This window comes from Heloderma suspectum, chromosome 2, assembly GCF_057233095.1.
Source record: "Heloderma suspectum isolate Gila_16-S chromosome 2, 16-S_ref, whole genome shotgun sequence".
Lineage (NCBI taxonomy): Eukaryota > Metazoa > Chordata > Lepidosauria > Squamata > Helodermatidae > Heloderma > Heloderma suspectum.
Genome location: NC_139459.1, coordinates 266,739,878 through 266,767,757, shown reverse-complemented (window position 1 = coordinate 266,767,757; position 27,880 = coordinate 266,739,878). Strand labels below are relative to the sequence as shown.

Sequence of the window (27,880 nt, the reverse complement as noted above, 5' to 3'; positions counted from 1 at the left end):
AAGCTGTATTACCCTGTGGAGCAAATGGGGTAAAAATTTGGGATACAGTGATATGGAATTAAACATTGGGATAAGGCAGAAAAAGCTATATAGAGGATGCTGTTGTTTTGGTTGAGGCATCTACTGGATGTTATGAGCTGGTGGGTTCTAAGCACAGAATTCTGAATGGTGGAAAGAACCTTCTTGATCATCTAGTCCAAATTTGGGTGTCAAGTATCTGAACAGCTCTGATAGGCACTTTTGTAGTTACTTGAGAAGTTTCTTGAGGAGTTTCTTGGGCAGGATATTACTTGGCCTTCTCCCTGATCTTAAATGTGTCTCAATCAAAATATGTCTGATGAACAACCATAGTTTTCAAGTAAGGTATAACATGCATGAGAAGTGAGGACTGGTGGATTCATGCTGCAACTGAGCACTTGGAGGAGCTGCCTGATATGCCCAGATCCCCAGCCACAGAGCAATGAGCCGGGGGGGGGGGGTGTACTTGTCTCATTTCTACTAGACTGACAAGTGATGTGGACACTTAAGGCACAATCCTAGGCATGTTTAGACAGAAAAAAGTCCTGCAGTTCCCAGCATCATTGGAGCTGTAGGCCTTTCTCTGTCTAAACATGCACAGGACTGTGCCCTTAGTGAAACAAACAAATGAGCACTTCACCACATTCCCAGCTGCAATGCAAATCCATTCAACTCATATCTGGGTACACACACAATGGTTCCTGTGAACTGGCTCTGAGTCCACCTTCCTTTCATTTAATTTCCACAGCTCTTCTTCTTTTCCCTCTTCTGTGTGTCATCCAAATTGTTGCTTCTGTTAACTTGACAGTGTGGCCATAAGTACTTTCTGTGGAAATACTGCAACTTTTGTTAAGGTCTATAAAGGCCTCTGTGTGGTCTCTACACTGTGTGGTCTTTGAAGTGCAAGTTTACATCCTTTTCAACAATTGGCTGCATTAGAGAGTTGGCATGAATGGGAAGGGGAAAATATAGATAAGTGTAGTTTCACTTCATGCTCCAGGACTTGGGCCCTATATTGCACAAATGAAGTATTTCAGCTCTAATGACTGAGGTGAAGGATCAGTAGATTAGTTTCTGAATGAGAGGTTTATTCTGGCTGGTAACCTTATCAATCTTCTTTCTGCAGTGAGGCTTCATGACAGCATATCAGAGGAGGCACACCACTATCTGATATTTGACCTGTAAGTAACGATGGAAAATCGAGAAATCCTCATATGCATGTCGAGCATTCTGCAGATCACCAGGAGGGGCATCCTCTTTCTGCTATTTCATTATACACATACACACACCATCACCTATTACTCCTTGACCAGAGTATTACTCAGATTGACCAGAGTTATACTATAGGTTGTTGTTTTTCTAGAAAGTTGGATGTGGTTTGGGGGAGCAATTGTTCCACATAGTGTGTACACACTTTTTTTTTTTGTCCCACTACCATCTTGAGGCAAACAGGTATTTTGTAGTGTTTCAAAAACCTGCAAAACCTATTTGACCAGAGACTGTAGTGGGATGTAAATCAGGATGCGCCCCAGAGGTGTAGAACCTCAGGCATGGGGTCCCAATCCAGCTCTCTTGAGGTCCCAATCCAGCCCTCTGGGGTTCATCCATGTGGCCATGCCTCTTTCCCCCAGCTCCACAGACGTTCCCCAACCACCAGGCATTTGTTGGTCTCCTGGCTTTTGTGCAGTCCCCCCTCCACATTCTAAAAGGTTGAAATGTCTCTCCTAAGGCTTAGTGACGGGCAGTAAGAGCTTTTAGCTAAAATAGGCTTGTATTTTTGGCCCTTCCCCTTTTACCCCCCCCCCCTTTTTACCACTGAAATGTGGCCCTCGAGACCTTCTCCAAAATGGAATTTGGCCCTTATGCTGAAAGAAGTTCAACACTCCTGGTGACGCCATGGGCAATGGTGGTTCTGCCAAACCACCTTCAGCTTCCTTAAAAACTATCATCTGTTTCCAGCTTGTGGCGGTGCACAACATTGCTAGGTATCAGTGTTGTGTAGCTTGTGTCCAACTATTGTGTCCACGGTAGCCGCTACGTGGCTTAGATTTTATGGGTGCTTCCAGGTGGAGGGCTTCTAGTGTTACAAGTCAAAAGGCATTGCATAACTATTCCGTCTTTCCTACTTTAACAGATTTTTTTTAGTGAGAAAAAAGATGGAAGAAGCAGTGGGAAAACATGGGAGGGCTACAAATGAAAGGCAATAATGTCTGCACCCTGGTAAAATTCTGTGAATGAAGCAGGGCGCTTGCACAATAAAAAAGTCATCTGGAAGCACCCTACATAGCATTGTGTAGCATCCAGCTTTAACAGAATTAGCATTGCTCTTTATGCAGATTAGTCCTTCAAGCTTCTTAGAGCAGCTATTAGCATATTTAATGTGGAGTCCCTGGAGGACCAGCTGCTCTTGCACTGTTCTCTAATTCCTTTAAGAAATCCTGTCTGGTGTTGCTCTTTGTCTTTTTTGCCAGTGAGCAAGAATGCAGTGGAAATGTGGTACTAAAATTCCAAGCAGGCATGTGATTAGACTGGCAAAGAAGTATTGAGGTTAGCAAGTTCACTTGAGAGGAGATGAATGCTTTGCATGCTTGGAATATGTCCCATAGAGTCCAAGATTTTAAGATGATAATGAAATATTTCCATTGCCTACTTTGTCACGTCTGCCAGACATCCAATCCTACTGTCTGTTGTGTGAGGCAAAAATCAGATAGAGTGGGGGGCCAATGGACCACTGCAGTCCTGTAAGTTGAGATGTCGCACTGTTGCAGCAACACGTGACCATGCAACTGAACCAGTACAGCATCATGAATCAGATTAAGGTAGAAAGGGGGCATAGTAAGCTGGTGACACTAAGTACAATTCAACTCATGTCAACCAGATCAAGGATTCCCTGCCCATAGTTGTATAATGTTGTACCACAAAGAATGAATATTGACCTTAAAATAAATGTCAAGGCCTCATGCCCCCTTACAGAGCAGAGCAGACTACTCAAGTGTCAATACTATGCCATTGCAGCAGGGGGATTTCCAGAGCTGGAGCTGATTCCTCTTTCATTTCTTTACAGGGTCACAGGTGGGGAGCTATTTGAGGACATTGTAGCCAGAGAATACTATAGCGAAGCAGATGCCAGGTAAATATGGGAAGCTAACAAAATGACCAGGAAAAAAAGTGCAATGCTTAGTCTCTGAGGCTGACAGACAACAGGGCTGAGAACCTGCTGGCTATATCCTTAATCAATTTTGCCTTCGAACCTTCTTGCTTTTGCTCCATTTCTTTGATGGATCCACCTGCTTCCTCTCTTAGAACTACGTTACGAGCTGTTACTGCCAGAAGGTTTTGTTTAATTTCTGTTTCTAGAGTATGCACAATGTCTGATATAGTGTACCTCTGATCCCCTTCAAGCAAGAGGAAGAAGATTATTTATTTATTTATTTATTTATGTATTTATTTATATCAGGGTCAGGAAGAAATTAGATTGGGTAGTAGATCTCTAGGTGATTTGCAGTAGATCAGCAAAGATTTCTAACTTCTGATGGTTTAACAATAGTGAAAATAAAAGGTCTTTTCCCCCTTAAATTAAAGCACTAAAATCAAGAAAACGTGGGGGGAAAGAGGAATAGATTTGTGTATGAGCTTCAGTACTGGTACCTAAACATTTTTATTTTATTTATTTATTATTAAATTTATTAATCGCCCATCTGGCTGGTCACCCAGCCACTCTGGGAGATGTACAACATACAATAAAACAGTTTAAAACAATAAAATTCTACAATAAAAACATTTTCTAAAATACCCTAACCCACCCCAAATGCCTGCCTGAACAACCACGTTTTTAATGCACGACAGAAGCTCATTAAAGAGGGGGCATGACAGAGTTCCCTAGGGAGGGAGTTCCACAGAGTGGGGGCCACCACAGAAAAGGCCCTCTCCCTTGTCCCCACCAGTCTAGCTGTCCTGGCTGATGGGACAGAGAGAAGGCCATCCGAGGCTGATCTTGTTAAGCGGCCTGTCTGGTGCTGCTGGAGGCGCTCCTTAAGATAGGCTGGGCTGGAACCATATAGGGTTTTAAAGGTCAAAACCAACACCTTGAATTTGGCCTGGAGAACAACTGGTAACCAGTGCAACTCCTTCAGCACTGGAGTGATGTGATCTCGCCGGCGGCTGCCTTTAATCAGGCGAGCCGCCGCGTTCTGTACCAGCTGCAGTTTCCGAACCGTCTTCAAGGGTAACCCCACGTAGAGCGCATTACAGTAGTCTAAACGAGAGGAGACCAGGGCATGTACTACCGATGGGAGCAGATGGTCGGGAAGGAAGGGGTGCAGCTGCTGTATCAGTTGGAGTTGATACAGCGCTGTCCGGCTCACAGCTGACACCTGAGCCTCCATGGACAGCTGAGAGTCCAAAATGACCCCCAGGCTGCGGACCTGGTCTTTCAAGGGTAGCCGTACCCCATTCAACACCAGGTCAACATCCCCCAGTCTCCTCTTGTCTCCCACCAAAAGTACCTCGGTCTTGTCAGGGTTCTGCTTCAGCTTATTCCTCCCCATCCAGCCACTCACCGTCTCCAGACATTTGGACAGGGATTCTACAGCCAACCTTGGTGAAGATTTGAATGAGAGGTAGAGCTGCGTGTCATCCGCATATTGATGACACTGCACCCCAAACCTCCTGATGATAGCCCCCAGCGGCTTCACATAGATGTTAAATAGCATCGGGGAGAGGATGGAACCCTGTGGCACCCCACAAGTGAGCGGCCACGGGTCCGAAACCTCCTCTCCCAGTGCTACCCTCTGGTACCTGCCGGAGAGGAAGGACCGGAACCACCGCAATATGATGTCTCCAATGCCCAACCCCTCCAAGCGGTCCAGGAGGATACCGTGGTCAACGATATCAAAAGCCGCTGAGAGGTCGAGGAGAACAAGGAAGTAGCATTCACCCCTATCCAGAGCCCTCCTCATATCATCTACCAAGGTGACCAAGGCCGTTTCTGTCCCATGCCCAGGCCTGAAGCCCGACTGAAATGGGTCTAGATAATCAGTTTCTTCCAAGTGTGCCTTCAACTGCACCGCCACCACCCGCTCAATCACTTTGCCCAAAAATGGCAGATTTGAGACTGGGCGAAAATTGTTCAGAACTTGAGGATCCAAGGAGGGCTTCTTTAAGAGCAGTCTTATCACTGCCTCCCTGAGGGCTGATGGCATCACTCCCTCCTCAAGGGAGGCGTTCACCACCACCCTGATCCCCTCAGCCACTCTCTCTCTGCAGCCCATAATGAGCCAAGATGGGCAAGGATCAAGTAAGCAGGTGGTCGGCCGTACAGATGAAAGCACCTTGTCCACTTCATCAGGAGGAAGAAGCTGAAACCGATCCCACAAAACCGGTTTGCCACAGGCCGCCTCTTGCTCACTAACTGTATCCACAGCGTGCAGAGTAACACACCTAATCTGATCAATTTTATCTGCAAAGTGCCTTGCCAAGGCCTCACAGGAGGCCTTAGAATGCTCCAGTGGTTCTGGAGCCACAGGACCGACCAGGCTCCGGACCACTTGTTCTATGTCCATCTTCCTGGGCCACTATTTTGCACCTGGCTCCAGTTAGTGGACCATGAAAAACAAAGTGGATCCAGCAAGCTTAAATTCTGCCTATCCCTGATTTATATAATAAAACTATCAACTATCACAAATGATGGCTTTGCTCTTATTTTGAGGCATTTTCATTTACACATCGATTTCATTTTTATGGTACCCAGTTTATATCTGAATTTTCAAAGCAAACTAAATTTGCCAGTTGTTAGTTTGGACTTTGATACTATGTTGGCTGTGGCTGTGGTGGAGGATAGTACTTTAGCTTTGTGGGACAAGTTGTTTCTCTAATTTGTAGAGCAGGGAAGATGAAGATTGCCATGCATCAGATTAAAGATGTGCAGCCCAATCCTCTGCATTTTTCCTTGAAAGTAAATCCAATTGAATTTACTTCTGAGTAAATGCACATAAAATGCTGCACCCTGGATTAAGAACATCTTGTGCTAGACAATCAGCTTAATTTGCTTCTTAGCAAACAGCCTTTATTAATTTTCCTGTAAGCCCAGAGCATTATAACCTATTGCTTTATTAGCATCATGTAAACAGAGTCATTTCATTTTGCAGACAGCTGTTCTGGCACCTGGGCCTTCATTTTCTGTTTTCCACATGCTTGCAGCATGATGTGTATGTCTCATCAAGCTGTCACAGTGAGACCTACGAACATGAGAAAAGTGGTTATGATTTTGCCATCCTATCTACTGTTATCGTTTCTGTGAGAAACTGATCAGGCTGTTCTTGCTCATTACCTTCAGCAACCATGCAAGCTCATAAAGGAGCCGGCTGTGTTCTTTTTTTGTTTCTCACAGGAGGGAGCCTGAATGACTCCAATAACTCCCCAGTGGAGTTTCAGTGGCAATCAGATTAGGATTGTTATTTCATTTTCCATCCTGTAAGTAAACCAGACTCACTGTGTGGAGAAAACCACTGAGCCATTCTGCGTAGGTGTTAGCAGCAAAGGGGAATGGGAAGATAGCAAGTTATGGAAGGATAGAAAAACAAAATGGGGACTGCTCAGAAACGTTACCTCAAGTGATCTCCCACAATGTGGGATAATGTGAGCCCATTTCTTCTCTCTAGTCACTGCATTCAACAGATCCTGGAAGCTGTCTTACATTGCCACCAGATGGGTGTGGTACACCGGGATTTGAAGGTAAAAGATATATAGACTTTAAGAATGAAAGGACCTAAGGGTGTCCTTCTGGTTAAATTTCCTGCAGCAAGACTGGAAGATCCACAATGAAGCTATAGTGTCTGGGTTGGAACATCATGTAGCAGCACGGGTTGAATATTCAGTATTCGAAAAGGTTGCAGACTGTGCCTGGTGAGCGCCGTGGCATTTCATGGATTAATTAACCCACAATTTGCCACTGTTATGTGCGAACAGTCCCTTTCACTTAGCAACCCCTGCTCCCAAGCAGCAGCCTCTAGTTGATTTACAGCATATGGCTGATGCACTGGACTATGAGCAGTATCCAATGCGATATGAGCACTAACAAATAAATTACAGTGCCCTAGTATAAGGGGCTTCTAGTGCAATGCCAGTAGCATTAGCTGGCATGACAGGATTTTCCAGGAAACCCATCACATCAGTAAACGCTATTGGTTCCCTTATGCCAGCGCAACGTAGTTCAGATGAGTGCTTGTGCCACATTGGATACTGCCCTTTATGTGTAATGTTTGTGGATGCATTGGTCACTTGGGCCTAGTTCTCACTCAGGTGGTAAGCCTATCTGAGCTCTACAAAATTCAGTCTGCATATGGGAGCTCACATTATGTTGTCTCCCATCTCTGGCTAGAGCCTGGGTTTTTTTTTTAAATAGAGAAATGGAGCATGGAGATCTGAGCTAATTAATGTGCCCAATAGGCACCATGTAGAATGGTCAGAATATGGGCAACACCTGGCTATATGCCCCCCCCATTACATCTCCCTCTCAAAGCATCCTTCTCATTTAGACACAAAGCAGGAGGAGACAGAGCAGTCACAGCCTGTTTTGTGCCTCACTGAGAAAACTGCAAGTACCTTGTTGTACCTGGGAATCAATATGGGCTGTCGCCAGTGGACCGTCTTGTAGTTTGTCTTGGGATTACCGAGCCAACCAGCTGTTCCCTTGCTGGTTACTGCACTTGAAACAATGTGACTCGGCTATAGCTCTCTCTAATAGATGCATTCATGATGTGGTTGCTAAATGGGATCTGCGCGTCAGGCAGCTCAGCATGGAAGAATATCTGGCCCGTGTTTCTTCAATCAGTGCTGGAGGCAATAATAGATCCTGAGGTGCAGCTGGCAGCCTGTTAGTACACTATTGGATGTCAAAATATCTGCCAGAACTAGCTACCTCTTCACTGAACACGGAGTTGCTCTACATCTATTCTGGGCTGATCTCCCAATAACTGAAAGCAGTTGTTCTTGATATACAAAGAGTTTCCATTCAATTGGCTAAGGGCCGTCCCTTTGCAGTTGGAGCAACTGCCATGGGTAAAATAGCTGCTCTTTGGCTCCAATCTGAAGCACACTGGGGCTCTCTTCACACCTGGCATTTTATTCCACTACAAACCGTTCATTTTGATTCCTGATCCTTTCCGGGATTTAGACTGGGCCTGCAAACAGGCATCTCTCATAGCATGTCCCTCCACATTATATTTTTTTCATGGCTGGGCCAAGCACGGAACAATCAGGATAGAAAGGAGCTGCTTGCTCCATACCCCCCCCCCCCGGTCATTGGTTCCTGTAACATGATTGATGGCTGTGCCCCATCCCTCCACAGCAGGAGGGAAGGTGGAAGTGATCTGGACAGCAGGCTATGAGAGCTGATCCCCTCCTTCCTCTGAGGGAATGAGAGTCTTCTCTGTGGCTTACCCAAGCTTGCAGGCGCTGCTAGTCCTTCTCTGCTGAATATGTCAGTGATGGAATTAAATGCAGTATATCGCTTGCACTACTGAGTTTGAAGGGTATACTGATTTCTGGGTTCCCAACTACAGAAGTAAGAAATCCACAAATGGAGTCATACAGTCAATGCACCAAGCCATCCCTAGCAGCCCTCCCCCAACCCCAGGTGACCGCTGCACAGGGGACACCTTCATTAGGCCCTGTTTGCTTCCCCCTCCCCCCATGCTGTTGTTGCTCTTTCCCCTTATTCTGGCTTCCCAATGACCCTGCAAGGTGGGCTAGGAGAAGAGATAGTGGCTGACGAGGTGGGAGGGAGTATGATGGAAAGCCACCTCAGCATTACTGCCTTATCTAAAACAACTCCATACCCCAAAAGGAAACTATTAAAAATGACCACTCCAAGCTCTGCATGATGAATTTATTTAGAGGAGGAGAAAAGACACTTTTAATTCCCATTGAAATCCTAACTGTCAAGCCTAACTGTCCTGCGTGGCTGAGAAGGGAGACTCCCCCATCCACCCTGGGGGGAAAAAGCCCATCAAACTGGTGAGCAAAAGTGAGAAGAAGGAGTCAGTGAAGTCAATGGGAGGGGGAAGTTTCAAGTAAATGCATTGAAGGGGATCCACTCCTATGCATGCCTATTCAGAAGCAAGCCACACAGATTTCAATGGCACTTACTCCCAGGAAAGGAAAGCCTTACAGCCAATGAATTTAGTCAGAAGTAAGCATTACTGTGTTCAAGGGATCTCGTAGCCTGGAGTGGAATGGCAGAAACGGTCATCGGAAGTGGTCAGTGACCTGCCCCCTCTTCCCGCCAATGTGTTTTCATCACAATGTTATTCAACACTGCCCAGCAACTAGGGATGTTAGAGAATTCTGCCACGGACCTCTGGAGTCTGTGGCAGAATGGAGCAATCCCCACCACCACCCTGCAAAATTGTCCCGGGATGGACCCTACCTGGTATCAGCTGTCTGGTCTGTCCGCTGCCCCTGGTCTGTGGCCGCAAATGGCTGCCCCAGTCTGTGGCTGCCATTTGCATCCCTGCATTAGCCCTGATAGGCTATGTAAGTATTTACGTAGCCTTTCATGGCAAAAAGCAGGCACACAAATGGTGGCCGCTATGCCATTTGCGTCCCTACCTTTTGCTGTGATAGGCTACGTAAATATATACATAGCCTATCACGGCTAATGCAGGGACAGAAATGGCGGCCGCTATGGCGGCCACCATTTGCAGCCGCAGCCCGGCAGCAGACAGAAGTCCGGGTGTGGGCGGGCCCAGCCGGCGGCTCCGCGGACTCACTGTGGAGCGGAGCCGGCTGGGGAGGATTCTGGGGGGAGGGAGGGATTGCCCCCCCCCCGCGGATGCCCTGGACCGGAACAGGGTAAGTAATTCGTACACCCCTACCAGCAACACCCCCTAGTACTTGCCCACACAAAGTGGGGCAAAGCGCTAAAGGGGAAATAAACAACAGGGAGGAAATGGCAATTTCAGTCACAAGCATAGAAAATGCTGGGTTTTCCGTGTTCTCAGATAACATGGAAAATGGTAGTGGAGGTTGTGAAATAGCAGCAGAAGAGCAGTGGTGTCATCTAAAGCTCCCAGAAAACCAGTGGTTAAAGAAGAACAATCCTGCTTAAAAACTCAGGTGTGAAGAGCGCCTTGCAGAGCAATCCTAACCATGTTTATTCAATGGGATTTACTCCCCATTAAGTACTGTGTCCTTAATGGAAAGTAAGTGCTATTGAACTCAATAGTAATTACTTCTGAATAGTAAACATGGTTAGGCCTACACTGCACATCTGTTATGGTGAAAGAGGTTTCCAGTATCACAGAATCAGTCTACAACACTTTTGTGTGTAGCAAGAGGTAGAGAAAACATTGTGCTTTTAGGAGACACATGTAGGGGGTCTTGAATTGTTCTCACAAGGCTTCACCTGTAGGGATGGGCAGATTCCCTGCTGCTGGTCTGGGTGGGAATCCGCCTGCAGGGGGAGGTGATCCCTCCCTCCCCCCGGAATCTGTCTGAGCAGGCTCTGTTCCATGGCGATCCCGCGGAGCTGGCGGCCAGCTCCGCGGGATCGCTGCATGGAGGAGCTGGCTCAGACCAGATTCTGGAGGGAGGCAGAGCAGAGGTAAGTGCTCCATTCCGCCACGGACTCCAGAGGCCGGATTCTTTGGAATCCAGTTTCATTGGGGTCTGTGGCGGAATTCTCCGCCATCCCTATCTGTGCTTCGAAACATGCGTTATGCAGTTGCTCTTTCTCTGAAATGTCCTACTTCTGGTTAAGCAGAGGAGAAATGCGGGGAGCTCTTCAGGCTTTTGTCACACAATATAAACAAGTGGTTGGGCAGGATGCAACCCTTCATGCGATTACCTTGTGATAAAAACAGGAAAAGCCCATTCAACAAAACTCACAACCTCCATGAAGTCTTCTGATCCTCCACACATACAAGCCACCCTACCCCCCCAACCAAGAAAATGAACAAACGATTTTTCTGCCTATTACTTTAAGAAACACAGACTACATTTCTCTCATTTTACTCCTTCTGCCTCCTCCAGAATACACATCACTGAATATTTCTCCCACATACTGAAGTACTGCTTAACTCACCACTCACATTTATTATCTAGAAATATGGCCCTCACATGGTCTTGAGAAATCCATGTAACTGGAGATGTATGAGAAATTTGTTTCAGTGAGTTTTTGATCAGCATTTACCCACTCTGCACCTTTTGGGCCAAACATGGACTTGGATGCAATCTGTGGCAAAAGTCTGTACATTTCCGAAATTGCAGTGTGATTCACAACCCCCCCCCCAAAGTTCAACTGCATCTGTACAATTGAAAAATGTACATGAAAAAATGTGTACATTTGAAAAATGTGCATAAAAATGCTTTTATCAATGGGAAAAGAACATGTACATTTCAAAGATGTGCACAATTGATTTGAAAAAATATGCACAGTTTTTCATGCGAAAAGAAAAACACAAAGCTCACAATCTGATATGGACTCAAGTCAGAACAAGCTTCGAGATGGAATCCAGAGAACTTCAGCAAACTTGAGTTCTGCTGATGCCCACATCCCTACATGTGAGTGACAGTGCTTTAGCTATGGGGCTGGAAGAGAACAGTATGATACATAAGAGCACTAAGAACTCAGCTGGATCAATTGACAGGCCTATCTAGTCCAACATTCTGTTTCCCACATTGGCCAGCCAGAGTCATCTTGGGAAGCCTACAAACATGGCATAAGGGCAAATGCCATTTTCTGCTGTTGCTCCCCAGCAACTGGTATTGAGAGGCATGCTGGCTCTGATATTGCAGGTAAAATATAGCCATCATGACTAGTAGCCATTGATAGCCCTAAGCTCCATGGATTTGTCAAATCCCCCTTCATATCTGTCCTGAACCTCCTGCCAGTCAGCTTTATTGGATGAGCTCAGGTTTTAATATCATGAGAAAGGAAGAAAAACTTCTCGCTATCGTTTTGAGTACCATGCATAATTTCATTCACCTCTATCATGACTTTTCATACAAACCTTTAAAACAAAATTTTCAATGTTCAGGACAAACCAAACTTAAGACTGGATAAATTCTTAAAGTTTGAGATGAACTGAACTGAACTGAAGTTTGGGAAGATGAGAAACCAAAATTGACAGATGAGTCCATCCCTCATAGGCAAAGCTGTAGACAGGAACTTGTAAGAACAAAACTGAAAACTTGTGAGGCCACCAATTGCTCTAAATTTAGAGCCGTTCCCCAGCCTCTTACATTTTAGGATTGTCAGGTTTCTGTAGATTCCCCAGCCCCAAGCCTAACAGTAATCTTTAGCTGGACAAGTAACCCAAAACCTGTCAAGAGCTGACATCTGACATTTCTATACACTTGAGCTGACTCCTACATGAATTAATGAGCTTGAGGAGAGTACTATGCCAAGGACATCTTGAGAAAGAGACGATGTATTTTTCTGGCTTCATGCATCAAGGGAATTAGACATAATATGTTTGGGAGACATTTGATTACTAAACAGATTTCTTGACTATTGACAGATTGTCTTTGCTTCTGTAAGGAAACAGCACCTGGACAACTGTAGCTTTGACAGAGACAAATAATGCTCTGGAGCAGGAAGACGGTCCTTGGAAAAGTATTTCACATTAATAAAAGCTGGTAGTAATAAAAGGCACCAAGTAAAAAGCTTCTGTTTACCACTCCATGCCTACAGAAGAGATTCTTTAGGACTCATTCACATCAGATCATCCATTTAGTGCTTTAGTGCACAAGTGAAAGTTCAGGAAGCAATCCCAGGGGAAAGGTATAATGTGGTACAGGATTTCTTCCTCCAAAATTTCATGTTCGTGTGTGTTGAAGGTACATGGGTATCCCATTTCTGCTGTGCAGAAGGGAGGTGGGATTGGGCAGGTTGTAAGCATACATCCTTTTGTACACGAGTCCTTTTGGTTCACTGCAGGAATGCACCAAAGACCCAACTCACACACACACACAGCCAAATCACCCCAAGAAATCACTACCAGCTGTTGATTCTGATCCATACTTGACCCAGAAGTGAAATATTATCCATTTATTGTGCTGTAAAGCATTGCACACGTCAGTAACTGGTAGCTCTGTGAACCATTGATAAGGCATCCATCCTATCTGCCATTTGAGAGTCACTGACATAGCATTACTTCTTCCTTTTTGTCAATAGACTTGTCTTGTCTTAAGTTAAATATACTGCTCTTCACACCCTTTGGCCGTTTGCAGGATCGCAGGGTGGTTCAAAAGCCACAGTGGCTTGTGAACCACCCTGCACATGTCAGTTGTATGCCGGGGGGATTTGCATGATTACCTTCAGCAACGCAGCTTGTCATGTTGTGTAAACCTGGCCAGGGTGGTGTGTTGCCATGGGTAACAAGCCACCCAGGACCCATGGGCTCTTGTAGGCTTCTGGGTCACTTGTTACCCACAACAACATGCCACCCTGACCAGGTTTGCACGACATGACAAGCTGTGTTGCCGAGGGTAATTATATTCATTACCCTGCTATGCAACTAGCATATGCAGCAGGGGAAATAAGCCACCGTGGCTTATTTCCCCCACCATGATCATGTGAACTGGGTCTTTGTGTCTCTCTGGGAAAAAAATGTTGTTAGACACCATCCCTGGCAATTTGTGTGATTCTTTGCAGATGTGCAGAGGGGTAGAGCTAGAAAGGTGTATGGCTGCAATGATGCTGTATAGTATGGATACTCCTTAGCGCTTAATTTTATTGACTATTTAGACTTGAAAATCTCAGCTTTTTTCATTTAGGAAAAAACCCTCACACAGCTTTCTAACTATTGTGGCTATAGGTTGAAAAAGTGCAGATAGTCTTTTTTAAAAGACCTAGAAATTATAAGAAGCAAGCATATTTCCAGTGGTCAGGACTAGTTCAGACTTATGGTGCCTTTACTTTTAATTTCCCCCAGTTCCTTCTTAGGAATGTCTGGCTTACTTTTACCTTGATGTCACAGTCAGAGCCTATCATGACTCCCTTGTTCTTCAAACACTCAGTTTTGCTGGAATTAATTTGGGGGTAAATGAAATAAACTTGCTTAATGTGCATTCCCCCCGCTCCCCATCCCCACGGATAATTGGTATTTGACTCTGTCATTGCAGCAATTGTATATTAATGGGACAAGTACATTATGAAACTCTTGTTGTGACAAACCTGGCACAAATGTCTGTGTAGGGATAGAAGGATGCAGATTTTCTGTGGCATAGCAGAAATTTGTATTCATATTCTCTTGGAGATGCAGAAGGTGTTCCCACCTCCCTTATTATATTGAGATTTTGTTTGTGTCTGGGTCACTCAAAAATGTTGACTTTTTTCTCCCCCTTCTTTTTGTTTGTTTGCTTGCTTGATTGTTTTGTTGTCTACTTTTTCCTCCTGTAGCCAGAGAACCTTCTTCTGGCATCCAAACTGAAGGGAGCTGCTGTTAAATTAGCTGACTTTGGCCTTGCCATTGAAGTGGAAGGGGAGCAGCAGGCTTGGTTTGGTGAGTGGTGGAAACCTGAGCTTTGGGGGTGCCTCCATTGCCATATTTTGCTCAAGGAACAGGGAATGTGATTGCTGTGAACTTCCCATGCACCTCTGCACTTCTATTTCATGAGCCAGCTTTCCGCAACCTGATGCCCTCCAGATGTGTGGGACTACAGTTCCCATCATAGCCTGAGACATCCAGAGGGCACCAGGTTGAGGAAGCTGTGGGAACTGTGAACCTACATGCATGATGATGGAGTGAGAACAAGATGATAGTACGTAGCTGCAAACCAACCCCCCCCCCCCCAACTTTGCTTGAAGCTTTTACAGCTGGCCAAAAAAAGAGGGTGGTGGCAGGGGAGGTTATAGTCTGGCCTTATTTGCTTTATGTTTCTTCTACGGGTCACTCTGATTTGAGCCACATCAAAGGTACATCTGATTTGCATCATTTGCTATTAAGGGTCTGGGAAGCCATATGGTAGTGCTACAATGCTGAAAGTTAATACTAATATTACCATTTGTCTAAAATGGTTGTGGGCTGCTGGATTGAGACTGTTTGTTGAAATTCTGCTTAGCTGTTTGAATTGTTTAAAATTTTGTTATGTTAAAAATTTTATACAATTTTTTATTATGATGTTGTATCTGTGGTTTGTAATTTTTGTGAATTGTTGTGAACCACTCAGAGAGCTTTGGCTATTGGATGGTATAGAAATGAAATAAATCATCATCTTCATTATCTGTGGGTGGAATCCCTTTAGACCTTGCTATTTTATTTTTACACATGTGCACAGATACCATCTGCTCCCTTGTGCTCTACATTGAACCCTGGTTCAGAATATGAGATTAGGTTTTTTTTGGTTTTTTAATCTTTCTTTTATTTAAGTTTTGCATAATTACATGATACTGCAGATCTCCTAGATGAGCCCTGATAATCTCTGTGGTGGGAAATAATTTAGAAAATGTAGAAGAGCCAGAGGTACAAACTAGAACAATTGCATGTTCAGACATGAGATTAAGGGTGACTAAACTATGCATATATATCCCAGATGCCTATAATAATATAACAATTGTGACACAGAGATGTTGCACTTCTAAATGGGATAAGGCACAATAATCAATGCAATGTAAGTACAGATTATATTTCATTTCATGAAACGAAGAAAGACAATGAAATACATATTAGATAGAAACAAGATAGCCTGCAGCAGAGTCTCTAGATATATAGACAAGGGTAAGAGAATATAATGAGTTAATCATATTTGAGTCAGAGATATACATGGAAAGGAGCAAATGACTGCAGGATGGGTGCAAAACTGGGAAATATGTTAATTATTCCCCAATTTGTACTCTTACAGTACAATCCTATACAAGTCTACTCAGAATTAAGCCCATTCAGTTCAATGGGACTTTTGTTGTTGTTTATTCGTTCAGTCACTTCCGACTCTTGTGACTTCATGGACAAGCCCATGCCAGAGCTTCCTGTTGGCGTCGCCACCCCCAGCTCCCCCAAGGTCGAGTCCGTCACCTCCAGAATATCATCCATCCATCTTGCCCTTGGTTGGCCCCTCTTCCTTTTGCCTTCCACTTTCCCTAGCATCAGCATCTTCTCCAGGGTATCCTGTCTTCTCATTATGTGGCCAGAGTACTTCAGTTTTGCCTTTAATACCCTTCCCTCAAGTGAGCAGTCTGGCTTTATTTCCTGGAGTATGGACTGGTTTGATCTTCTTGCAGTCCAAGGCACTCTCAGAATTTCCATCCAACACCACAGTTCAAAAGCATCTATCTTCCTTCACTCAGCCTTCCTTATGGTCCAGCTCTCGCAGCCATAGGTTACTGCGGGGAATACCATTGCTTTAACTATGCGGACCTTTGTTGTCAGTGTGATGTCTCTGCTCTTAACTATTTTATCAAGATTTGTCATTGCTCTCCTCCCAAGAAGTAAACGTCTTCTGATTTCCTGGCTGCAATCAGCGTCTGCAGTAATCTTTGCGCCTAGAAAGACAAAGTCTGTCACTGCCTCCACATTTTCTCCCTCTATTTGCCAGTTATCACTCAAGCTGGTTGCCATAATCTTGGTTTTTTTGAGGTTGAACTGCAACCCAGCTTTTGCACTTTCTTCTTTCACCTTCGTCAGAAGGTTCCTCAGCTCCTCCTCGCTTTCAGCCATCAAAGTGGTATCATCTGCATATCTGAGATTGTTAATGTTTCTTCCAGCAATTTTAACTCCAGCCTTGGATTCATCAAGCCCAGCATGTCGCATGATGTGTTCTGCGTACAGGTTGAATAGGTAGGGTGAGAGTATACAACCCTGCCGTACTCCTTTCCCAATCTTAAACCAGTCCGTTGTTCCATGGTCTGTTCTTACCATTGCTACTTCGTAGGAATGTTAGAGAATTCTGCCACGGATCCCAGGGGGGCCGAATTCCAGTGAATTCAGCCCCCCGGAATCCGTGGCGGAAAGGAGAAACCTGCCCCACCACCCTGAGAAAGCCCGCTGGAATGGAGCCTACCTGGCGGCGGCTCTGGCGGTGGCTCCAGTGGCGGCGGCGGCGGCTCCAGCCTCTGCCAGGCTGCTGCAGACGCAAATGGCGTCCTGAGTAGGGGATGCCATTTGTGTCCCCGCTTTAGCCGTGATAGGTTATGTAAATATTTACATAGCCTATCACAGGCTACCATAGGGATGCAAATGGCATCCCCTACTTAGGACGCCATTTGCATCTGCAGCAGCCCGGCAGCAGCTGGAGGCCCTGCTGTGGATTGGCCTGGCCGGCGGCTCCACGGCCTGGCCACAGAGTGGGGCTGGCCAGGCAGGATTCCGTGGGGGAGGAACGGATCGCCTCCTACCCCCGTTGAGGATTTCGGGGGGAGGGATGGAGCGCCTCCCCCCCACCGTGGATGTCCCTGGATGAAATCAGGTAAGTGTTTCGTACATCCCTACTACTTGGTCGTTGTACAGATTCCTCAGGAGGCAGACAAGATAACTTGGTATCCCCATACCACCAAGAACTTGCCACAATTTGTTATGATCCACACAGTCAAAGGCTTTAGAATAGTCAATAAAAAAGAAATAGATGTTTTTCTGAAACTCCCTGGCTTTCTCCATTATCCAGCGGATATTGGCAATTTGGTCTCTAGTTCCTCTGCCTTTTCGAAACCCAGCTTGTACATCTGGCAATTCTCGTTCTATGAATTGCTGGAGTGTACCTTGCAAGATCTTCTGCATTACCTTACTGGCATGTGAAATAAGTGCCACTGTTGGATAGTTTGAACATTCTTTAGTGTTTCCCTTTTTTGGTAGGGGGATATAAGTTGATTTTTTCCAATCTGATGGCCATTCTTGTGTTTTCCAAATTTGCTGGCATATGGCATGCATCACCTTGACAGCATCATCTTGCAAGATTTTAAACAGTTCAGCTGGGATACCATCATCTCCTGCTGCCTTATTATTAGCAATGCTTCCTAAGGCCCATTCAACCTCACTCTTCAGGATGTCTGGCTCTAGCTCACTGACCACACCATCAAATCTATCCCCGATATTATTATCCTTCCTATAGATCTTCCATGTATTCTTGCCACCTTTTCTTGATCTCTTCTGCTTCTGTTAGGTCCTTGCCATCTTTGTTTTTGATCATACCCATTTTTGCCTGGAATTTTTTCCGATGTTTCTAATTTTCTGGAAGAGGTCTCTTGTCCTTCCTATTCTATTATCTTCTTCCGCTTCCGTGCATTGCTTGTTTAAAAATAATTCCTTATCTCTTCTGGCTAACCTCTGGAATTTTTTCATTTAATTGGGCATATCTCCCCCTCCTTTTGCTTTCCTTCTTTCTTGGGCTGCTTCCAGTGTCTCAGCAGACAACCATCTTGTCTTCTTGGTTTCCTTTTTCTTTGGGATGTTGTTTGTTGCCGCCTCCTGAACAATGTTGCGAAACAATGTTTCTGTCCATAGTTCTTCCGGGACCCTATCTACTAAATCTAGTCCCTTAAATCTATTCTTCACCTCCACTGCATATTCATGAGGAATATTAGTGAGCTCATATCTAACTGATCTGTGGGTCTTCACTATTCTCTTTAGTCTGATTCTAAATTGTGCAATAAGAAGTTCGTGATCTGAACTACAGTCAGCTCCAGGCCTTGTTTTTACCGACTGTATAGATGTCTACCATCTACAAAGGATGGCTACAAAGGATGTAGTCAATCTGATTTTGGTGTCGACCATCTGGTGAAGTCCATGTATAAAGTCGTCTTCTAGGTTGTTGGAAGAGAGTGTTTGTTATGCACAGTGAGTTGTCTTGGCAAAATTCTATCAGCCTATGTCCCGCTTCATTTTGTTCTCCCAGACCATGCTTGCCTGTAATTCCAGGTGTTGTTTGACTACCCACCTTAGCATTCCAGTCTCCTGTAATGAAAATAACATCTCTTTTTGGCGTATTATCCTGTAGGTGCTGCAGATCCTCATAGAACTGATCTACTTCTGCCTCTTCAGCATCTGTGGTTGGGGCATATATTTGGATCACTGTGATGTTAAATGGCTTACCCTGAATTCGAATTGAAATCCTTCTGACATTTTTTGGATTGTATCCAAGCACTGCTTTAGCTACTTTATTATTAATTATGAAGGCTACTCCATTTCTTCTGTGGTCCTCTTGTCCACAGTAGTAGATCTGCTGGTCATTTGATGTGAAGCGGCCCATTCCAGTCCATTTCAGTTCACTGACACCCAAAATGTCTATATTTAATGTTGACATCTCCCCAATAACCATATCCAATTTGCCCTGGCTCATAGATCTTAGATTCCAGGGTCCTATGGTGTGTTGGTCTTTAGAACATCGGATTCGTCATTCACCACCAGCACCGTCGGCCACTAGCCGTCCTTTCGGCTTTGAGCTAGGTGCGTCATCACATCTGGGGCTAGTTGAACTTATCCTCTGTTCCTCCCCAGTAGCATTTTGACCATCTTCCGACCAGGGAGTCCCATCTTCGGATGGTATACCAACATATCTCTGGTTGTACTGATCCATTTAGTTTTCACGGCAAGAATACTGGGGTGGGTTGCCGTTACCTTCCCCAGGGATCATATTTAGTTTGACCTCTCTGCCATGACCTTCCCGTCTTGGGTGTTCCTTCACGGTTTAGCTCATGGCGTTATTGAGGTGCTCAAGCTCCAGCACCACGACAAGGTAACGATCTCCTTTGCTGGAGCAATGGGACTTACTCCCAGGTAAATATGGAATTGTGGTACCAATGCTTGGATTAAAAGTACCAATGCTTGGATAAAAAGTGGGTATTTCAGATTACATACATTTGGTCACTTTGGAACTCCTATATAGCTGATAAACTTGGTTAAAAAAAAAAAACCCAGTTACCCCACACAGAAAATTCCTTGCCACCTTAGATAATTCTTTTGGAAGCATACTGGCAGTAAGCACTAAAGGCTCAGAAAACATAGGATATATTAACATATAAGCTTGTCTCATGATTTTGAAGGGGCTGCGCAAATCTATTACTGAAAGTAATGCAACATGTCCACCATCTGTGGTTTATCGTCATTTATGTAAAAGATGCGAGGGTTGTGTGTAGATGAAATACATAAAGCATTCGCAGTCTAATTATTCCAATATAGCCTGTAGTTCTGAAAAGTCACCCATCCTGATTTAGACTAAGTAGAGCTCCTTGATTTAACTGGCTTTAGTTAAGCTGTCCCTGGTTACTTTCACCTAGTTAGTTAGGGACTGCAGTGGCTTAGTGGTTAAGATGCTGAACTGCGGACTGGAAGGTCGGCAGGACAGCAGTTCGAGACCTGAGTGCCACGTGACGGAGTGAGCTCCCGTCTTCAGTCCCAGCTCCTGCCAACCTAGCAGTTCGAAAGCAAGAAATTGCAAGTAGATAAATAGGTGCCGCTTCGGCGGGAAAGGCAACAGTGTTCCGTGCACCTCGGTGTTCAGTCATGCCGGCCACATGACCATGGAAGTGTCTTTGGACAGTGCTGGCTCTTTGGCTTAGAAATGGAGATGAGCATCACCCCCTAGGGTCGGACACGACTGGCTGGGGACACCTTTACCGTTTACCTTTTATACCTAGTTAGAGGCATTTGTTGAATTTAGCCATTTCATTAAGACCTTAATTTAAAAAAAACTAACTTGGGTACTAGATATAGTTTAATTAACTCATGATAATGTGCAGTTATAAAGGGAAGTTGATTAGGTCATCCTAACTTACATAGCTATTGTATCTTTCAGCTGTAGGCGCAGGCTGTTAAGGGAATCCATTTATAATTCTTCCAACCATAAATACATTTTGCAGATGCAGTTTGTCAGTGGAGGAAACATAACTCAGGAGTATAGCACGTGCCTTTGCATGCAGAAGGTCCCAAAAGGACTGTGGGTAACAAGGCTGGAAAAGAACTTTTCCAGAGACCAGAGAGAACTGCTGTCCCTCAGAACAGAGAGCACTGGCCTAGCTGGACCAGTGCCGTGGCTCAGTATAAGGCAACTTCCTATGCCCTGGATCAGCCAACCCCATCCCAGCGCCCTCCCAGTGTGTAGGGCTACAACTCTCATCAGCTGGAGATGATGGGAATTGCAACCCAATACATACTGGGTGCCAAGATTATTTTTCTAAGGACCAAACTAGAAGAGATGAGAGAAACTTGTCATTATGGTCTCCTGTGGTTTGAAGATTAGGGAAGTGACACTGGGGAGAGAGTGCTTAACACTTTCCTTCCTGCATTTTCTTCCATTTAAATTGGTCCCTCAACAGCTGCTATCAGCTAGGAATCTGTCTTTCCCCCTGGCCAAACTTTTCCACATGCCCTACTGATATAATTCCCTTCCAAGACCTGGCTGCCACCCCCACCCCCAATCAATGGGCTGTATGTAGTTTAACTTAAAAGAAAAAAAAATCATATGCCCAGGAATTCTAAAATCTGCACAAACAGAAGTCGAATCCTGGGATGAATTATTCTTCTTCTTCTTCTTCTTCTTCTTCTTCTTCTTCTTCTTCTTCTTCTTCTTCTTCTTCTTGCATAATTTACATTTTTGCTATTTTGCATGATTTACTGTGCTTTTCTTAGTCATGGAAAGGGCAAGGACTCGGAAGCACTGCCCTCAGTTTCTGAAAGCTTTATTCCACCACTTCTCTGGCTTCTGAGACAGTGACACACTTTCAATCATATCTTTACAGCCATAAAAGCTAGAAAGGTCTTGTGTTTTGTTTTTAAAAAGCTGAGAGTGACTTTTATATATTGCCTTAACTGCCAAAAAGCAATCAAGGTGTCATACAACAATTGTAAAAAAATAAAATAATAATTTAAATAAAATAATAAATAAATTCAGCTTCTTAGGAATCTGAATATAATCTGTACCCACTACCACATTCTCTGCTTTTTCCATGGAATTGTGGCATACACATGACCATGAATATATTCTCTTTTTTTCTGCACAGAGATGATCTTCATGTACAAGAATGTAATGTGCAAAGCAGCTCTTGGCCACCTTAAGTGGGTGTCAGATAACTGTTTGCTTTCCCTTCATATTATAGGAACTTAGTACACACAGTGGGATCCCAGAGAAAGAGGTTAGAAGGAGGCCCACACAATGAGGTTTTTGTTTGTATTTTACTTAGTTGTGCTGTGCCATGGAGCTTTGTAAACTGGAATAGTCTTCATGAAAAGGAAATAGCATAGAAAATGCAACATACACTTCCTTAAAAGCATATGGGATCATGACCTGCACAAGTGTACAATTCTTGCAACACATTTTTTTTAAAAGCAAGATGACTAGCCAGATAACAAAAAACAAACCATCTCCATGCATTCCTAGACAGCCTGGCTGTCCAAGAATAACCCAAATCATCATTTACTTCTAATATAGGAGCAGTGGAAGGAGCAGATGATCACATGCCATAGCAACACATACCAACACCATGGGAAATAGACCTGTAGGAGAGACATGGCTTCTGTGATTAATCCTTTGTTTTTGCTTTGCACTTTCATTATCTATTAGTAAGCTTGGATTTTCTAAAGGCAGGCCAAAATTGGGTGTGGGTAACATTAGCATACATATGGAATGATGCAAGTGGGGGTGCAAATGGAGTTAGGCTGGATTGCTCAACAAGAGCAGAATTTCTCCCAGATAGCATGCATCCCTGCAGAACAAACACTAGACTCAGTGGGAATATAAGATGACAAATCTCTTTGCTGTTACTATTCTCAGTATCTGAATTATGGAGTTAAATCCCAAGACTGATCATTGTCTTGAAGTTAGAGCTGCATATTCTGCTGGGAGCAATGGTGTAACTAGTTGCATATTTGACTGTCTGTCTTACTAGGTTTTGCGGGCACTCCAGGCTACCTTTCCCCCGAAGTGCTCCGGAAGGACCCCTATGGCAAAGCTGTGGACTTGTGGGCATGCGGTAAGTGAGGTTATGTTTCGAAAATAGCTACACAGGAGAGAGAAACCTTTGGGGAAAGCGGAAGAGGCCGTTGTGGTCCAATCACCATGCTTTGCACTATTTACAGTCCCTACCTTGTCCACAGGGCTTGGGTACTTCTGAGATGTGCTGAGCAGCGTGACATCCCATGTCAGTGTTGCTTCGTGAGTTGCATACTTAATGACAATGGGTTGGTAAACCATATGCATGATAGAATCCTATTAGTATAGCACAAAAGGGAAGTAAACACCCATCATTATCCCTGGTCATGACTCTCAAATGGAAAGCCATGTGTTTTCCACTTCCACCACTAGAAAAATTCCTTACATCCTATGAAGTTGTTTTGGAAAACTGGGACATGCTCAGTATTTTAATGTTGTCCTAAAGGCCTTGGGGAAGCTTCCCCCTCCCCACCCCCATACATGGTCCTACTAACCCCACAGGTTATAATAAAAGTAGCAAACTCATTCCAGTATGGCACATGATATGGAAAACCCATGTATCTGTTGTGGTTCCACAACCATTACCATAAACAAGCATATAATCAGGAAATGGAGGAAACCATATCAAAAATGTTTTGTAACAGATAGGCTGGAAATCATACAACAAAAATCCCACCCTTATGTCCAATGGGGGATACAACTAAGTATTAGGTGAATGAGCTTTTAGCTGCCAGGAAACTTGATGGATTTATTGACTTAGAAGACAATTAGTGTTCAACAGAACCTCCAGAGTTATTAAGAAGAGCATTTTGGAGATTAAAAATTATATTTCTGGGTGTTTGTTACTTGGAGAGTCTTTTATATCCCCCATTACCATAACATCAAAGAGCCTCTCATTCATTATCTATTTATCCACATCATTCCTTTGAGACTCAGGGAAGAGCTCTTATCTTTATTGTACAAATTAAGAAAAGGAAGCTTAGAAAAACTAAATCATTGGTGGAGCCCAAACAAGTAGCTGTGGCACAACAGAATGTGAATGCAGGTGTCTTGAATTAACATTTATGAATGAATGATGCTGTTATCAGAAGGGATGCTGTTCCTCTACAGCAACACACCTGGTTTCCTATGGCATGTTTTTTATTTCATATGAATACTGAACTGTGAAGATCTTCTGAATGGTAGGGACTGAAACAGCTCAGATCTGGCCCTGGGCAGGATGACTTGACGTGCTCATCTCCTGAGTAGGGCCACTTCTGAAAAATGAGTCTTCAGCAGTCTCTATGAGACAGTCTGTTTACCAACAGCAATAACTCGCTCATTCCATCCCTCAAAATCAATTATTAAAAAAAGCCGACAAATAAGCAGCTGTGTCTATAAGAAAGCCCTCTGCATGAGGCCAAATTGTGTGTATCCATCACTTATTTGGCACGTTGATGCGCCAGTGACTCATTTAAATATTTACCTTCAACCTGATTTTCACAGCACACATGTAGGGAGGGAAGGTTTTCCTGTGTTGGATTCCTGAACATTGCACTAAACAGATCTGGCGCGTTCACTTTAGTGTGTATTTTCATGCAGAGAAACTCTTCAAGCTCAGACCCAGCATATGTGTCTGCATTTGTACATTGCATTATTGCTGCTGGCATGCACAGCGGGCCAGTCCTTACCAATGTCTGCCAAGAATCTGCCAGACTTTCAAAGATCAGTTCCTGAATACAAGAGGCTATTAGGATGGATGAAGACTTCTTGAACAGCACACCAATCTGGACAGAAAGAGAGGGACATAATGAAGGGTAAAAGTACAAACAAAACAGTTAATTTTCCATTGAGATTATGTTGCTGATGAAGGTTTCCTAAATAATATACCTTTGATAGCTGATCTCCCAGATCAGGGATGAGGACTTGGAAGCGTGCAGGAGAACAAGCAGAGATGGGAAGTTGGATTCTCTCCCTGCCCCACTCAAGTTCAGCTCCATTAATTAATAACAGCATCCTTGATATGGAGGAAACAGTGGAAAGGTGGCGTCAAAAACCCATAGAACAGGCCACAGTATACTTTATTATTCCTGGATATTATTATATACCTAAGATGGGCTGTTCTGGACAATTGGCATGATAATTAATTCCTGCTCTCTCCAGTCTAGGGTGTCTGGCCATAAGTAGCAGGTGGTTCCTGGGTTTGACTAAAGTTAAAATGTCTGTCCCAGGATGAAATTATTATCATTTCAATTGCCACCCCCTTAGCTGTTCGCTTCTCCATAGCTACAGCAGGATGGCTCTAAACTGACACCCAGCCCCATTCAGGTAGGGTATGTAATGATCAACATCACAGTGTCGTTGCCCTCAAGAAGTGCCTGGCTCAGCTCAGCTTTGCCCCAGACAATACAGGGTTGTGCGCTGTCACTGGTTTTGTTCAGTGCACGGATGGGGCTAAGGTAGTCCTGAGAATTCCCCGTTGCATATGGATCCCAAGCACAGTATTGCAGAGAGAATGTGGTAGTTGTACTAGAGGATGTGTGGCTGGTTCTCTAAGCATTCTGCGCCAGTCATTTGGAGAAGCCCAGCCTCCTGAAGCCTGCAATATGCAATGCCTGGCAAACCCACTGCCTGCCAATGGCAATTTTCCTGTCCAGGTTTACCAGCACGTGCTTATTCAGCCAATGCCATTATATGTGCAATCCATGCTATATCTTTCCACATTCATAGATTAGTGTCGCTTTAGTGTCGCTTTCAGGCAAATCCTGATGTTAACTGACAATTCAGCTTGATCTATAAAGAGCTGATACTTAGCCTTTGATACTTTGGACAAGAAGGAGCCAGGTCACACCATGTTAGCGTGATACTTGGTGTGTGGTAAGGTATCTAGCTCTCCGCTAATTACCCCCAGTTTTTAGTCTCCCAGACAGAATTGGCCAGCTCCAGTCTTCCAAGTCAGTGAACTAACCCCTTCGCTACTTGTGCTTGGCTGGAGCTTATGTAACAAATTATGCTTGCCTCTCCCTTTCACATTCAGGAGTTATTCTCTATATTCTGCTGGTTGGCTATCCTCCTTTCTGGGATGAGGATCAACACCGACTATACCAGCAGATCAAAGCTGGAGCCTACGACGTAAGTGACTTTCCTCCCGCTCCCTTCCTTGTTGAAAAGATCTGAGAGAATAAAGAGGTATCTGTCTGCTGCTGAAAAGATAGCACAACAGGTGTCAGAACTCTCAGGAGGGAGTTCTATAAATGGTGCCACTACTGAAAAGCCCCTCTCTCTGGTTGCCACCTATCTCTCTTCAGAGCCTCATTTGCTGACCTCAACACATAGGCAGGTTGATGTGGCAACCGGCTTTCCTACCAGTACCCAGATCTCAAATCATTTAGGGCTTTTGATACAAATGGTTCATTTGCCTTCATCACAGTAAAACAGATCCTATCTTATTTCTTCCCAGCTGGTAGCAGAGCTGGGAGAATTAACTCTCTAACCTGGGATTGTGGTAGCTGCTGTGAGTCTCATTCCCAATCCTGATTGGGGCTCACAATTCCTTCAGCTCTCACACTTAGCTATTCCTCTATTACTAGCTCTAAGGCAGAAAGGCTGGTAATCTCTGGTCAAGACGTCAGGTAGTGGCTGGGGGCCAAAGAAAGATAGTAGGCACCAACATCCTAAAAACTGAGTCTGCACAAAAAGTCTCTATCCACCGGATCCTTCCCTTGTTTTGTTTCACACACTAAGCAGGCCCTCCCCTGGCTTTACCCACCAGGTGCTGACTCCTCCCTGTTCCTTGACGTTTATGGGCCTAAAAACTATTTAAAAAACTAAACTAAAATACTAAGGAACTTTAAAAAGCCAGCTGTGAGCAATTAGAAGTACCAAAAAGATACTGGGTCACAGGCTACCAGAAATATATAGCCATGGCCACCCTGCCCTGGCAGTCGTAGCACAAGGGCATATGCTTTCCCCTGTATTTACACATAGGCCGAATAGGCTTTGTAGCAGCTCTGCTCAAGGGATATTTTCTTTTGCTGTGTGTGTTCAGTAACAAGCTGGCAAGCTTGCAGCAGGATAGCAATTTCGTAGTGTACAGATTTTGGCAGAGTATTCACAGCACCTGCCTGCTACCCAGCAGTCATCTGTGCTACATTTTCTGCCTTGTACTGACTGTACTTAACAAGATACGCACCCAGGGTAGCCCCAGTCCTAATGTCAGCCATGTGGAACTACATTTTGTAACTAAGGTGCTAGGTGGGAAGTCAGCCATAAAAATACTCATTTGGGTTGTATGCCTATACACACTTACCTGGGAGTAAGCCCTATTGAACTCAGTGAGACTTACTTCTGATGTAAGAATTGAGCTGTATGTCCAACAGTATCCTGCATAAGCCAAAGAGCCCAGTTTTCCTACAATTTCCTGAAAAACAGATTTTTCACCCCTTCTCAATCTCAAAAGCACATCTTCACTGTATCCTGAAAAGGACTGTGTACAAAAAGAAAAACCCCATGGAGGATGCAAAAAGGTGCTTCTGGCTGTATTGTTATGCCAAGTTTTTCTCTCTCCTTTGCTCTGGCAGTTTCCTTCCCCTGAGTGGGATACTGTCACTCCTGAAGCAAAAGACCTCATCAATAAAATGTTGACAATCAACCCATCCAAACGTATTACAGCAGCAGAGGCTCTGAAACACCCATGGATATCAGTAAGTGCAACATACATTTCTTGGAAACTGCTCAGATTCTGAGGATTAGGGATGTACGAAAGTCACTTACCGTTTCGCAGATCTGCTTCACGGTGGGGGGGGAGGCGCTCTGTCCCTCCCCCCAGAATCCTCGACGGGGGGGGAGGTGCTCTGTCCCTCCCCCCAGAGTCCTGCCCATCCAGCTCCGCTCTGCGGGGATTCCGTGAAGCCACCAGCTGGCTCCGCCCGCAGCTGGACATCCGGCCCCTGGGCAGCAGGGACGCAAATGGCAGCAGCTGTAGCCGCCGCCGTTTGCGTCCCTGTATTTAACCGTGATAGGC

The 27,880-nt window shown here is 44.6% G+C and overlaps 1 protein-coding gene across 1 annotated transcript in view; it reads left to right on the top strand.

The window, feature by feature from the left end:
- The window catches only part of CAMK2A (calcium/calmodulin dependent protein kinase II alpha), a 161,402-nt gene that overhangs the window by 107,800 nt on the left and 25,722 nt on the right, over positions 1–27,880 (top strand). The window contains exons 5-11 of the mRNA XM_084829810.1: positions 1,145–1,199; positions 3,083–3,148; positions 6,678–6,750; positions 14,423–14,525; positions 22,835–22,918; positions 25,895–25,989; positions 27,438–27,560. Of these exons, the coding sequence (XP_084685936.1) occupies positions 1,145–1,199; positions 3,083–3,148; positions 6,678–6,750; positions 14,423–14,525; positions 22,835–22,918; positions 25,895–25,989; positions 27,438–27,560 (599 nt within the window). The remainder of the gene's footprint in view (positions 1–1,144; positions 1,200–3,082; positions 3,149–6,677; positions 6,751–14,422; positions 14,526–22,834; positions 22,919–25,894; positions 25,990–27,437; positions 27,561–27,880) is intronic.